This window comes from Siphateles boraxobius, unplaced genomic scaffold (assembly GCF_051911475.1).
Source record: "Siphateles boraxobius isolate OS27281-9 unplaced genomic scaffold, OSU_SipBor_1 41, whole genome shotgun sequence".
In the NCBI taxonomy this organism is placed as follows: domain Eukaryota; kingdom Metazoa; phylum Chordata; class Actinopteri; order Cypriniformes; family Leuciscidae; genus Siphateles; species Siphateles boraxobius.
In genome coordinates, this window is record NW_027509042.1 from 11,502,962 (window position 1) to 11,519,061 (window position 16,100).

At 35.7% G+C, this 16,100-nt stretch overlaps 1 protein-coding gene across 4 annotated transcripts; it reads left to right on the forward strand.

Moving 5' to 3' along the window:
• Positions 1-6,854: 6,854 nt before the first annotated feature.
• cnga3a (cyclic nucleotide gated channel subunit alpha 3a) lies at positions 6,855-15,918 on the forward strand. Of its 4 annotated transcripts, none has more exons than XM_077198432.1 (9): positions 6,862-7,116; positions 8,782-8,914; positions 10,654-10,770; positions 11,010-11,186; positions 11,594-11,653; positions 11,988-12,194; positions 12,334-12,435; positions 12,518-12,624; positions 13,610-15,336. In XM_077198432.1, exons 2-9 carry the CDS (start codon positions 8,814-8,816, stop codon positions 15,007-15,009), a joined length of 2,271 nt encoding a protein of 756 aa, XP_077054547.1. In that variant the 5' UTR covers positions 6,862-7,116; positions 8,782-8,813; the 3' UTR covers positions 15,010-15,336. The 4 variants fall into 4 exon arrangements, with proteins under 4 accessions (XP_077054550.1, XP_077054547.1, XP_077054548.1 ...); XM_077198433.1 differs by having other exon boundaries at positions 8,796-8,914; XM_077198434.1 differs by lacking the exon at positions 11,010-11,186.
• The last annotated feature ends 182 nt before the right edge of the window (positions 15,919-16,100 follow it).

The window sequence follows — 16,100 nt, forward strand, 5'->3', positions numbered from 1 at the left end:
GAGGTGACCTACAGGCTCAACCTTCTACCTCACTACTGTATTTCACCTTCATTTCATATCTCCCTCCTGAAACCCTTCACTGAACCTCTATCCTCTTGTCCTACAGAACCTACCAAGGACCAAGTATACCTCCTCCTCCAGATGTCGCTGACGAGGACCTCATGTACCGAGTCCATACCATCCCCGACTCACTGCGGTGGGGTGGCCGCCTCCGTCTACAGAGGATGCGATAAACACACGCCCTTCATACTGCACTTAACCATCTTGAGCAGCAAGGGACCTATGTAAGAATGATCTTCGTAGACTACAGTTCAGCGTTCAATGCAATTATTCCAATCTCTCTTTTGTCTATACTGCTGTCTTATGTAATGTGCAGTATGTCAACGTGCAATATCACCACTTGAACACTTTAATTATTAGGACTTAAAACAAATGCACTAAATAAGAGGTTAATGTGAATAAGTCTGTAAACCATACTGCATAGTCTAGAGTTTATTTCTTGTGTTGGTTATATGGTTGTCAAGTTATAAGGTTATATGTATGTCTTTCAAACATCATTCAGGAGCAGTGCTCATAATTTCTTTGTATGCAAACACAATGACAATAAATGCTTTCAGTTCAATTCAATTCAATTCAATTCAATTCAATTCAATTCAATTCAATTCAATTCAATAGACATAAAGAGAGAGAAGTAGCTCCGGCTGCAATGTTCTTCAGGACGCATGCAGTTCTGTTTATTATCCGCTAGCGCCAAAAGTTACAGACTGCAGCTTTAACATAGAAGAAGAGATGTAAATAAATAGGGAAACATTTTATACAACTTTTATGATAGAAATGTCAAACCACCGACAGAAACATCCATTGATGCAAACTACTCAACTTTTTTCTCAAATATGGCAGTTTTTAATAAAAAATGTACTTGATTCATGTAAGTCCTGAGCGGGACGAGACAAGAAACATTTTATGTTTTGATATCAGGCATACAAATAAAAGTGCATGTGTTAATATTTTAATGCAAAATTATTATTTCCTAACTAGAAATAGATCTAGAATTTCATTGACTGTTCCATTTCTTTATGCTTTCTAAAAAATTGGTCCCCCAATTTATTCAAGACATGGTTATAACCTTGCAGGAGCCATCGAATGCAGTAGCCTTTCAGCATACAGAATTGAGTTACTGGTACTGTAAAAAGACCCCTCCCAACCAATTACACGAATCACACTAATAACCTATTTGGGATTCAAAATCCCGAATTTCGCCGAAAGGTGACGAGATTAAATCCCTGTGAATAAACTTTGTGCCTCTGTGTCATCTTATTCAGTTTCAAAACAAGGTTTATAGATGATAGGGAATTGCTGTTAGAAAATGTGGTCCTTATGTTTCCATTTATGTCTAATATAGATTTAGTCTGAATAAAATGAAATTAGTTTAGATTTTGGCATAATGGGGAAAAAAACATGAATTATTAACAAATTTATAATAATTTACTATAACTAAATACTACTAAAGGCAACATTGTATCATTTAATTGTTGGATACATTTAAAAGGTTTATATCAGCTTTATAGTCAGGTTTTAATTAAATATGTTAACCTTTTATAGAGAGGGGTAATGTAAAATGGCTTAAAAAATCTATCTTTTTATTATTTTGCAGAGCATCCTGTAGATGGCAGTGATGTTATTTTAGTACACCGGTTTCTTCTGAAGTGCATTTGCAGTAATTGATGAATGAACCTAATCTTTACATATAAATAATAAATTTTTGTAAGATTACAGCAAACATTTTTGAAGTGAGTTTTAAACGTCCAGCCTTAAAAGCAGACTTAAATGATATAGTCAAAGGTATTCATTGGGACTTCCCTGCTCAGTGAACCTGAAAGTGCTTGGAAGATATTTTTTTTCACTAACAAAGGATCCAAGGTATTTGTAATTATGCAAAACGATGCAAGTAAAAATTTGGTGTAACCTCAATGCTTTGCATCGGAAAGAACATAAATTATGTGTGACACATTAAAATGAAAAGACATTGGAAACATTTGTCTGCTGTGTGTGTAGTGTAGCCTTGAAGACAGAAACCAGAGAACCAGTGGCGTAGGGAATGAGTGTGTTGTACAATAGGCTGGTATGTGCAGCTCTGAAGTGGGCAGTAGTGTGCCACACTCCTTGGTTTTGTGTGGCTGCCATGGCAACTTAACAATTACAAAGGCTAGCTACATTTATGCATGTTTTTATGTTTGGTTGTTGTTGTTTTTAAATACCAACCTCCTGAGTAAAAATAAAGTAAAAAATAAAATAAAATTGTCTAATGACATAGATTAGAATTATTACTGAACCAATAGGTTTTACCTTCATTGTTGGGGGGTGCACATCGGGCCCAAAATCGGGCTTAAAATCTTCAAGAAGTGTGTAGCCAGCATTAAAAAAATAACAATTTTTTCTAGTATGAAGAATATTTTAATAATAAAGAACTTTTTTGTACTATAAAGAACATTTTATGGAATGGAAAGATTCCATGGAGGTTAAAGTTTCTGCATAACCATAGATGCCAATAAAGAACCTTTATGGCTAGAGTTTTTTAAGCTTGTGCTGATGATCAAACATTTACTCATTTTAGTTAATTGTTAACAACATACTGAACTGTCAGTCAGGAAAAGAGTCAATCATTTTCCCATCCTTTGTTTGAGATTGCTGTGATAATGGAAAGACGTGATGCTGTGTGCATGTTGAGGGATCTGACATTGCTTTTGCCTCTGTCCACCACTTCAGTTTGAGAGGTTGTTGAAAAACGCAATCACTGCAGGAGTGATCAGGACACAAGGAGAAGAGAAAGGCTTGATGCTGATGGAGGATTAGGCTTACACACACACACACCTCCACACACACATATCACTTCACTGCAATTACTCTCTCCTTGAATTTGAAATGCAGAGTGATTGGCATGATTACATTAATCTCTTCATTGTTTTTTCCTATATCATTACCAGATACTTGTTGGCCTCAAAAAGAGTCAAAAACCACTTTGCGACAGGACATCTTTATAGGTCATTTTATTACTCCCTTGGGATCTAATTATATTGTGTAGTTTGAGTGTATAAATACAAAAGTAGACAAAGTTTTTTTTAGTTTTTTTTTTAGAAGTTCCAATCTCAACTCAACTCAATTCATGCTAAGGTCTCCTAAATCTAATTTTAATCGAAATGTTGTGAAATTCAATATATTTTCAAAGCCTTCTAATCAGCCTGGCTAAAATGAATTCCTGTGATGGGTTCATGTTTGCTGCTGTGGGAAGGTTGAGGCAGGTGAGTGTACAAGCATTATGGTTGCCATAGCAACCTCTCATCACCCTAAGAACACTTGTCATAATCAGCACGTCTGTCAAAAGAGGGAAATCTGTCACATGGTCTGATTTGAAACACACAGATGTCCCATGCACTGCAAAAAAACTGATCTCCTAATTCAAAGAAAGATTCAGAGATAAATAACCATTAATTTTTTTTATTAACTTAATTATCAGTGATATATTGGGCACACTTTAGGTCTCATAAGGATTTTATTGTATACATGCTGATATTAGAATTTGGTCATATATGTAAGCCAATATTGAATTTTCAAGAAATCTGAAGAAAAACATTCACTGTAATAAAAAAGAATAAAATTAAATCCGTGCATACATAAATTAGTTTGTATTATTTGAAATAAATGGAAACTGTGAGCTAATCAATCATTTCCACCAGCAAACAACATGTATAGCAATATTCTAGTCTTTTTGGGAATAATAAAGGTTTAACTAGAATATAGCCTAGATGTTAATTGGAAAATGATGTGCACGTCTATAAAAATAGAGAGCTGTGTTCTTAGTTAGAAACTGGAGGATTATTTAACAGGTTGTTGAGCTGATTCTGTAGGTTGGAGATGTAGAGCAGAAAGGGATAACAGCGTTTAATGCTCCGGGTCAAAGCTCTTCTCTTCAAAGGAACAGCAAAACTGCGCTGTAAAACTCCATCTAGCCAGCCTTCTTCCTAGCGTTATTCCCGCTCATTTGCAGGGTCCGCTTTCCACACATTTGATTTGGCACAGGTTTTTACGCCGGATGCCCTGGGACAGATACAAACATATAGTACATATTGGTTGTTTTATGGGACTAAACATACAACTCCTAAAGCAAGTACAATTTATATCCAAGTACTTTGAAATGTATATGCTAGTGACTACAGCAGACTGACTTTCTAATTAAGCATGTGTTTTACAGCATTCCGAAATGTACAATGGTATTAAACAGATCCACTGCGCAGCTGTTTTATTGTTCTATTTTTTTTATCAGTTCTGGCTGTGAGAGAGTGAGCTAAATAAAAAAATCCAAAAGAGAGCAAATCAAATGAATACGTATATCGGGTCAGTCAAGGACCTCCTGCTGACCTTAAGTGAATGACAGTTGCAGTGATTATAAAAGAAGCATTTTTTCCCTCTGTATGGGAAATGCAGGATTTCCAAAGACCTTCTGCAAACACAATACAATAGCATTCTGCTCACTTCATAGTTCTATAGCACGGAAAATCAAAGGCATTATCTCAGTTTCCACAAATGCATTATCAAACTTTCTACACAGGTTCAGTTCACATGAGGTTTTAAAAAACAGGCATGTGTGTGAATTGGAGTCATTTGATTTTGGGTGAAACAACATGGATGGAGCACACTGGCAAAAAGTTTCAGTTTATGTCGAATGCAGTCTTGAAACTATTATAGAGTGAGTGAATGCGAGTGAGCAAGAGAGAGAGACACAGATAGGCAGACAGGCGGCTGTGTTTAGAGATAGTGATTACCTTTACCTTCTGGCTGCTTGAGCTATAAGAGGCTTTTAATTGATCTGAATGTGTCTGTACGAGATTCCAAACAAACACCATGAGACTCGCTGATAGTTTTATTATCATAACTGAATACTCAATTATTACCTTAATTTTCATTCAGTAAGTATATATTTTTAAGTTAATGACCATATCTGTTCATTCAGTCCACAGTATAAGCTGCATTTTAGATCAGTTACACACAAGAGTTAATCAGTATGTCCCAAGTTCATTACTGGTTGGAATAGGTGCCTTAATCTGAGTGAAAATTGAGGCCACAGTAGCACAACACTTGCGCCCACAAATGCTAGTCAGATGTGGCTGCATCACTAAATGACTCCAGTATATAGGGTCTATTTAGAGACAAAACCTAGATAATTACCCAGCTAATCATGGAACCTGTGTGAAAAGCAAATCTGGATCAGCTCACCAACACACTATAGAAAAATATTTCTTACGGTGTACTACATCATAGCTTTTCCCCTAAAGGCTGCAGCAGTGATGTGCTGCCTCTGTCACTCAGTGTCCTCGTGACATGAAAAGCTTTGCAGCAGCTGAGCTGAAGACACTTAGCTTCCTCTGAGATGAAAGAGGACTGCTGATAAGGGTAGCACTGCAGTAAATCAGATTGGTGGAATCTAAGAGAAACGTTTGGCTGAAAATTGACTTGTTTCTGATCAAAGTTTGAGCATAATTATTCATATCTACACTCAGAAAAAAGGTACAAAAGTTGTCACTGGGGCGGTATCCAAAGGTACATATTGGTACCAAAAGTGCACATATTAGTACCTAAATGGTACATATTGGAATCTTTTGAAAGGATACCACCACAGTGACAGCTTTTGTACCTTTTTTTCTTAGAGTGTATATGGCTACCCTTGAGGGAAGTGTAAAAAATAAAGTGTACCGTTTACTTGTTTGAACGATTAATGTGTCATGGTCTGCATTACAAATATAAATATTAAATGAATGAATAAATAAATAAATAAATAAATAAATAAATAAAGGGGGAAATAAGAATACTATCATTCAGAGCTCAAAAATATCTTCCTAGATTTCCATCAGGTTAGAACAAAGATTGATATCGATTCTATTCTTTATAATTCATAGTTACGAATTACAAGGCTCTATAGTGCTGCTTCTGATATAACAAAATGTATGTATTACATATATGAATTCTTTAGTGTCATTTTTAAGAGTGCAAATGAGGCAAAGCAAACTTGCAAACATGTGAGGCTCACAATCACATCTAGGCCTATCTTAGCCATCAAAAAAGTAATTACAATAGGGTATTTCCTTGAGATCTGTGAGACTGTGACAGATGGCAGATGTTAAGGGGCGAATTAGTCCTTATTAGGGGAACCTAATGTCACATTGGCAGGTGACATGCTATTAAAAGTTATGTCTTTGCAAATGTTTCAATATAGTATATATTCATTTCACTCACTCACTCGCATGTGCTGTAAGGTCAGCTCAGTTTAACTGATGCTCACACAGTATTTCAAGGACTGAGGCCAAGAAAGAGTATTAGGTGGCTCAGATAGGCACTCAGGCCTAATCTGGGATTACCAATACAGCTCCGCAGATTGCCTTAAGGATTTCTCAGGTCTCATTAGCATGGCTGGGATGACCATGTTGATGCCAGAGCTGGTGATATCGGTATAGTGCCACAAATGCCTGCCACTTTTTTCAGTCGATCTCTAATCTCTCAAAGTGCTGGTTCATCAGGACAAAAACACTGCTTGGCAGCGTAGAAAAATTTGTTTTTTTCTGACAATGCAATTATACAAACATAAATAAACTAAGATAAAAAAGCAACACATTTTCTGAAAAAAGTCAAATGTGTCGATTCAAATAAATCATAAAAAAAGGGAAAGAAGATTTACAAACATTAACGTTACGTTTCAGTTTGTTGTAAAAAAGAAAGAAAGAAAGAAAGAAAGAAAGAAAGAAAGAAAAGGCATTGCTAATGAATATTAATTAGAAGACGAGCCTTACTCTCCGCCCACGATCACATCGAACGGTCATCGGAGGAGCTGAAGAGCGCATCATTTAGTCTATTCAAAATGTGGACATTTAGGAGACACACATTAGAACAAGTGGGTGAAAACTGATGTCCAAAAATGCAAACTCGAATTAGTTCTTTAAAAATGGGATTTTACATAACATTAAGCAGGATCACCAACTGCTTCAACCAAAGAGCAACTTGAACAGGATTTCTGGCTGAATCTGGTGCCCTAAATCTGTTGGACTACTAAATATTGTTTCTTCACAGGTAAGATGAATCTATTACACGTTTACTAGACTGTTGTAAATGTTAAAAAATTGCTTTGAACGTGTTGTAAATGTACCATACTATGCTGTCTTCGTTGTTCGTTAGTGTTTCCAACAGCAATTGTTGACGAGTCGACGAGAAGTCACTAACATATTGAATAATGTATCAATAAGGCAAGCAACAAATGGATATGAGTTAACAGGATTCCTTTTAAGAGCGTTTTGGCGCACGTGCAGCAGTGCGCAGCTTTCCAACAAAACCGTTTAGTGACAATAAACCAGTCCAGGTTTTCACTTGTCGATTGGGGAAAGAATCATAGGCAATAAAGACGTAGGCTATTACATTACAATGTCAATTTTACATATACTGTAAAAAAACAGTCACCTTTACCATAAGGTAAAATGATATCTTAAATATGTAATTCTACTGTAATATGAAAACGTTTTTGTAGAAGGAAAATACTGAATTATGTAATCATTTACATATAACATAAATTATTACTTTATATAAAATACTTAATATTCGAACATTATACAGCTAAATTACTAACATACAAAGTTAGGAACTGTAAATATACAGTAACCCCAAAATGCTTGTGATGATCATCAATGTAATTTTACAGTGAAATTCTAGCAACCCCAAATTTAGGTAGGCCTACTGTAAATTTAACAAGAAATACATTAATAATAATAATGTATTTACTCTGTTTAGTTTACTCTGTAAGTTTATGATTTAACATAATCACTGACTAAGCATTTAAAACAAACGAATCAAGAGAGCTGGTTTTCCCTTTTAAATTCATGATGACAGTACAACGAATGGACCCAAGGACCACCCTGGGCTTGTCAAAGTTTTGATGTATTGTTTAGGGTGGGTAGCGGGGACTTCAGATGCTCAGATGACAAGAACCCTGGTGGATGGAAATCAGGACTGCTGACAAGAAGTTGCTGAGTGTCCTCAGCATTAGAATCATTCTGGATTTGGAATAGATTACACGAATAGCATTGGTGGTGTTAGTCTAATTAGACTAATCTTCCCACAACGATACAATAAAACTAAACGTCACTAGATGGAGAAAGCCCAGCATCGTTCTTTTGGTTAAAGCCCCTGAAACCACAAAGCAAAATTTTGGCGAAAAACCAGTTTGGGAAATTTTCAGTCATTTTCTTTTTGAATATGAAAAAGATGCTGTTTTTAATAAATGTATCACTCAGTTTAACCAAAAAACAATTTTCAACCAATTTTTGCTATATGCAGTCACACTTTCCAAGACGTCTATATACATGGTGGCTTAATATCAAGTGGCTTTAAAGTACATCTGGGTCATGATCTAGCATAGAGATGGGTCGCTGATCTTGTTTAGTGTTTAAGCAGTAAGTATTTTTAGGTGATGTGTGTTTAGATGGCATTGCTGTCAGAGTAAAAAGGGGTTTGCAGAGATCAAGTCAATAACAGGTTCTTGTAATCTCTTCAGATTTTAATTCCACTGAACGTTGGGTTGACCCGATACAACGTTACTATCTGCAATGATTTAATTAATGACAGCCTTATTGCACTATGCTTTTGAGCATAATTTATTTTCTAAGATCAAAAACATGCTTTAAATGTTTAATAAATCATGCTTTTTTGTTATGGTGTTTTCCTTTGTTTGTCCTTATTATCAAGCACTGGATGCCTAGAATAGGCAAAGAAAAAAAATGGCGAAGATTTGTACAGAGCAATCGTTCCCATCCCAACACAAGCTCTCGGTCCGAGCCTCTAAAGATGACCTGGATCAGACTGAAAATGGCATAAGCAGGTTAGAATAACAAGGCATGACCTAAAAGGGTTAGTTCAGCCAGAACATTTTATTCTGTCATTAATTACTTACTCTCATGTCATTCCAAAACCGTAAAACTTTCATTCATCTTTGAAACAAAAAATTATATTTTTGATGAAATCTGAGAGCTTTCTGTCCCTCCATTAACAGTCTACGCAACTACCACTAGCAAGCCCCAGAATGGTAGTAAATACATCTTTAGAGTATTCCAATTGACTCCAGTGGTTTAACCTCAACTTTATGAATCGATGCAAGTGCTTTGTGTGTGCAAAAAAACCCCAACAACACAATTTACCACTTTATTTACAAAATATTAATCTACAACATGCATTCTCCTATTAACGTCTGCTCTCGTGAACACAACACGCATCCGTCGTGGTCCTCTTGTGAACGTGCGTTTGAGATTAATATTTTGTATATAAAGTGGAAAATATTTATGCGCAAAAAACTGTTCATAAAATTGAGGTTAAACCACTGGAGTCGCATGGAATGCTTTAAAGATGTCTTTACTACCGTTCTGGGGCTTGAATGTGGTAGTTGCGTAGGCTGTCAATGAAGGAACAGAAAGCTCTCAGATTTAATCAAAAAGATTAAAAAAATTTGTTCCAAAGATAAATGAAAGTCTCATAGGTTTGGAACGACATTAGGGTAATTGATGACAGCATTTTCATTTTTGGGTGAACTATCCCTTTAAAAAGGTCATATAGTACTTTTTTAATCCTTTTTGTGCATCACTTACAATATAAATCTTTTTGCGCCAAAAAGAGTTTTAAATGGACAGTGAAATGGATTGAGTGAATTTTATGACTTAAATTTTGGTTTTACCAGACTGTTTTAGTAAAGTCGTTTTTTTTAAATAATGACCTCTTCGCATATGAAACATGAAGGTCTTAACCGAAGGATGCAGGTTTGTCATTAGGTCAAATGTAGTTTGGACTCCTCCATCCTTTAATAACAGCTATTTTTCTGCTATTTTTAGCAGCTAAAATCTGCATAACATTGTGAAAAGTTCACAAAACAATATATGCTGAAAACTGCTGGAATTAGACTGAAATGATCTGGGATCTTGTTAATAATAAACTCTAAAAAGTCGCTCTATCGGAACATTTGGATTCTTCAGGAAGATACAATACCATTCAAAAGTTTGGGTTCAGTAAGATTAGTTAATGGTTTTATTCAGCAAGGATGCATTAAATTGATCAAAAGTGACTGTAAAGACATTTATAATTACAAAAGATTTATAAATGCTGTTCTTTTGAACTTTACATTCTTCAAAGAATATCTTAAAAAAAAAATATTATCATTGTTTCCCCAAAAATATGAATCAGCACAACTGTTTTCAACATTGATAAGAAATTAGTTTCTTGAGCAGCAAATCAGCATATCAGAATGATTTCTGAAGGATCATGTGACACTGAAGACTGGAATAATGATGCTGAAAATTCAGATTAGAGTCACAGGAATAAATTACATTTTAAAATATATTAAAATATATGTCACAATAGTAGCCTACTGTTTTTGCTGTAAAATATGCAGCCTTGCTGAGCATAGAAGACGTATTTCAAAAACATCAAAAATCTTACAAACCCCTACATTTTGTGCTTTTTATGATTGAACAGAAATAAAACTAAGTTTGGATAAAGTTCTCACATTTTATTTTTGCTGCTTAATAGTTTTCTTTTTGGAAAAATTGTTGAGTTCTGAAACATAATTCCCAGGGCACATTCTCTATGTGAGGACACCTCCTCTGACATGCAAGGGATCATTTCTACTGGAACCAGCCAGTTTGAGGAGTCCAGGAGAAGCTCTTTCACAGGTGCTGGTGCTATGGCAAGGTAACATCCGAACTAAAGCTTGAACCCCTGATTACCACTAAACATAGTCAAATGCACACTGAGCAGTAGATCTGTAGTAGTGAATTCTGATTTTACCATTAAAAGAAGTGAACCTCTCATCAACCAAGCCAACAAAATTTGAATGTGTTAAGTGTGCATTTGAAATGGTTGAAACAGAAAGCTACATACTGTATAAAGAGCTTGGAAGTGTTTCTGTTTGACATCTTACGGTCTCCCAGGCTCACCCAATTTCTGGTAATGCTGAGGAACTGGGGTTCACACAGGCTTCACAGAGAGGTTGAGCGTCCTGACTCCTTCTTGGAGCGATTCCGTGGACCTGACCTCCAAGACTTGTCTAGCCGAGGAAGTAATGCCCGATCCTCTATAGGCCTTCCTGACAAGCCTCATAAGAGGAAGTAAGTCAAGATTTTCTGTACAGTTTCTTTGTACAGACAAAGATGTCTTTTGTATAACGTGAAGTCCTTGAAAATGAAAGATTCGTGTGGAGAATCAGGCTGGATCTGTGTGGAAAAATATCCGTATTATGTGCAGATGATTCATAAAACAGATCACAGAGCTGAGGATTCATTTCTTTACTTATTGGACCAGAGGTTATAAAATGAAAACAGTATGTAGATTTCCATGTAGAAATGTCCTTTAGGATAAAACAGTTTGCAATAAATTGTAGAATAGAAACAGATTTTGACCGTAGATATAGATTCTAAATCAGAAGTAGTAATGGTCTATAGTTATCCTAGAATCAGATCCCTCAGAATTGAATCCACAATAATAACACCAAAATGAATGCCTTTTGCTCCTTAAGAAAAGCCAGTCATTGGCCTCTGGCAGTTTACAATATCAACAACTGCAACAACACAGATGAGTAAGTACCCTGTAGAAACAGCTCCACAAGATATAAACCCCTATTTAATACATTATAAATATTAATTAAAATATTTTATATGGTACTAGATTGTAGAATCCTTAATAATGAATGAATGCTAATAGTGTTGTATCTCAAATATGCAATTTTTAACAACAGATGATAGTCTGCCATGCTTTGTATGAAGTTAGTACATTGCCTTCACAATGTTAATGGTAATGGTGCCCTCTGCAGGTTAAGATGAGAGATTACTAGTGGTAGTTCGTAGTAGTGACCTGTAGATTTCGGACTAGTTGCTAATTCAAATAAAAACAACCCAAAATGTTACCTTCAGCAAAAAGGAGGACAAAAAGGAAGAAATAAAAAAAGATGAGAAAAAGGATGGAGACAAAAAGGAAGAGAAAAAAGATGAGAAGGAAGAGAAAAAAGATGAAAAAAAGGATGAGAAGGAAGAGAAAAAAGATGAAAAAAAGGATGAGAAAAAAGATGAAAAGAAGGATGATAAGAAAGATGATAAAAAGAAAGATGCTCCTCCTCCGCCGTGAGTATGCCATTTTAGTTTTAGTAGTCCGATATTGGCACAGTCTCGTCTAACAGTAATATCTAAAGATGAATGCTGTGATTTAGTATACGTGTACATCTTTGCAAGTGGCCAGACGATAATCTAATATGTGTTTTAGGAAAGAAGTGTGGATCATGGACCCAGCTTCAGACAAGTATTACAGATGGCTTTCAGTCATTGCAGCCCCAGTGTTTTACAACCTGATGATGCTGGTGACAAGGTCTGTTCATGTTCATGCAGGATCTCTCATGACATCGATCAATTTAGATGTGGCATATGCTTCATTTTTCATATTTCTTCAGGGCCTGTTTTAATGAGCTTCAGAACACTTACACAATACTTTGGATCATCCTGGACTATACGTCAGATGTAATCTACTACGCAGACACATTTGTCAGAGCAAGAACAGGTATGGTGGTTACTCATTCAAAGAATAATATTGATGGAATATCTATTAAATAGGATTAATATTAAATAAATTAAAACACTACCATTTAATAGTTTGGGGTCAGTTAGTTTATTTATGATAGAAAATAATACTGTTATTTAGCAAAGACACATTAAATTGATCTAAAGTGACAAAAAAGGCTTTTACATTGTTACAGAAAAATCAGAGAAATGCTGTTCTTTTAAAAGTATTCTAAAAGAATATTCCAGAAAAAATATTAATGAGGTCATTAGGAGTCTAATGAGGTTTAGACATGTCTGTGGAGGGCATGAATGCAGTGATCTCGTTTATTTCTGCACCTTCATAAATGCTTTTGTCATAAGTAACAGTGACTGACAGCTCCAGCGATTGTAAAGGTTCATTGACCGCTTTCTGTATATCATTTAATCACAAATTAAATAACATCATTTTCATACTAAGAGAAACAATGTGAAGTTGACCATTTAGTCACTGGCTTTATTTACTGATGCATAAACAGCAGAAAAATGATTTTGAGACAAAGCGTTTTCTGATATGTAATGATTCATGTACAGTCAGACGTTCTGATCACAGATTTAAGCATTAGAATTTAACATGGTTATTTACATATTGTGGCATTACTGCCAAGGTCCATATCTTACAGTAAAAGTCTGTTTGCAAAGCCTGCACCAAAATTGCAGCCGATTTATCAAAGAATCCAGTTAAACGTACCGAACAAACAAATAATATTTCACAATATTACTGTTCTACTGTATTTGTAAACAAATACTATTATAAACAAATAGCAGCTTTAGTTAGCATAAGAGACTTTCAAAAACATTATGAAATCTTACCCATCTTAAAAACCTTGCCAATTTTTTAATTAATGTGTATATTTGATATTAACAAGCATTACAACTAGATATTACACTAAGTTACACAAAGTTTGTTACATTTTTATTTTTAACATTTTTAATGTCATTTTCAGGGTTCTTGGAGCAGGGTCTTCTCGTCAAAGACGGCAAGAAGTTGATGGATCATTACAAGACAATCCCACAGTATAAATATGACATGATCTCAATGATCCCGACAGATTTATTAATGCTGAAAGTGGGATTCAACAATCCTGAACTTCGCTTTAACCGCCTCTTCAAAATGGCACGCCTCTTCGAGTTCTTTGACCGCACAGAAACACGAACAAACTTTCCGAACATTTTCCGTATTAGCAACCTCGTACTTTACATCCTGATTATTATTCACTGGAACGCTTGTATTTTCTTTGCAATTTCAAAAACGATCGGTTTTGGAACTGACACATGGGTATATCCTAACATCAGTCACCCTGAATACGGACGCTTGGCCAGAAAATACATCTACTGTCTGTACTGGTCCACTCTCACTCTCACCACCATTGGAGAAACACCACCTCCCGTGAGAGATATTGAATACTTGTTTGTCGTTATGGACTTCCTCATTGGAGTGTTGATTTTCGCTACCATCGTCGGTAACGTCGGCGCCATGATCTCTAACATGAATGCTTCTCGTGCTGAATTTCAGGCTAAGATCGACTCCATCAAGCAGTACATGCAGTTCCGTAAGGTCAGCAAGGACCTGGAGGCCAGGGTCATCAAATGGTTTGACTACCTTTGGACGGAGAAGAAAACATGTGATGAGAAGGAAGTCTTAAAGAATCTCCCAGACAAGCTCAAAGCTGAGATAGCCATCAATGTCCATTTAGACACGCTTAAGAAGGTGCGAATCTTCCAGGATTGTGAAGCGGGACTTCTTATAGAGTTGGTGTTGAAGCTGCAACCTCAGGTGTTCAGTCCTGGAGATTACATATGTAAGAAGGGCGACATCGGCCGAGAAATGTACATCATCAAAGAAGGAAAGCTTGCCGTAGTGGCCGATGATGGCGTCACGCAGTTCGTGGTGCTCAGTGACGGTGCTTACTTCGGAGAAATCAGTATCCTTGGAATCAAAGGCAGTAAAGCCGGTAACAGAAGAACGGCAAACATTCGTAGTGTCGGCTATTCTGACCTCTTCGCCCTGTCTAAAGATGATCTCGTGGAAGCGCTTACGGAGTACCCAGATGCCAAAAAAGCCCTGGAGGAGAAAGGAAAGGCTATTTTAAGAAAAGACAACCTTCTTGACGAGGCGGTGGCAAGCGCAGGTGCTGATCCCAAAGATCTGGACGAGAAGATTCAACGCCTAGAGGGCAACCTTGAAATCATGACTGGCAAATTTGCCAAGCTCATGGCAGAGTACATGTCCTACCAGGGAAAGATCAAACAGAGGATAACCAACATGGAGAGCAAAGTGAAAACACTACGAGTCGAAGATCTCTCTGAGGTTGTTGAGGACAAAAAAGAAGAGAAGACAAAATAGTCAACAGCATAGACATTGGGGTTAAAGGGGTTTTCTTTCTATGTACATATTCCTTAACATAGTACATTACTTTTAAACTGTTTATACTTATCTATTTATACATTTTACATATGACAACATTGTACTAATTGCCACATATATGTGTTAAAATGGAACACTTGTTCAATATATGCAGTATGGAACAACTCTGATGGCATAAAATGCAGGATTTTGTTTATATGCCCATAGGAGAGCGATACACTATCATTCAAAAGTTTAGGGTTGGCAAGATTGTTTCGTTGTATTTTTTCAAAGAAGTCCCTTATGCTCACCCAGGCTGCATTTTTTAAATTTAAAACATGCTGATTTGGTGCTCAAGAAACATTTCTTATGATCAATGTTGAAAAAAGGTGTGCAGTTTAATATTTTTCTGAAAACAATATTTTTTTTCAGGATCCTTTGACAAATAGAAAGGTAAAAAGAAAAGTATTGATTTCAAATAGATTTTTTTTGTAATATTATACATGTTTACTGTCAATTTCATTCTTAATAAAAGTATTAATTTCTTAAGAATTTCTTAAAAAAAACTTTTAAAACCCAAACTTTTGAATGGTAGCATATTTTTATGGTGCATCCCAAAAACAAGTAAAAAGAGTAATTCAGACTATCAGGGCTACACTTGCAGACAAGGCATTAATAATCTAATTGTTAATTTGGCAGAAGCGTGAGAATATATAATTTATTCCTTTGATGATGTTCTGATTAAGCTCATTAAACAATTACATTATTTCAATAATATTACTAATAGAGTTGCTCAAAAAGAAACAACCACATGGACCAAGATAAAAACAAATCCCAAACACAAACCATAACATTTTAGTGTATAAACCAAAATACCCCAATGTGTTCTTTAATAAACGTTCTAACAAATGTTGTTTGTTTAATAAAAGTTGTTTGTTTCATTTAAAAGTAATGTAAAACAGAAGATGGACTTCTCAACAGACAACGTATTTACAGTAATCCGTGTTTAGTACATGAATGGGTCATATTAAGCATCAGAAACTGTACTTGGAGAGATGACCTGGTATAGAAAAGGACAAGGTGACTATATA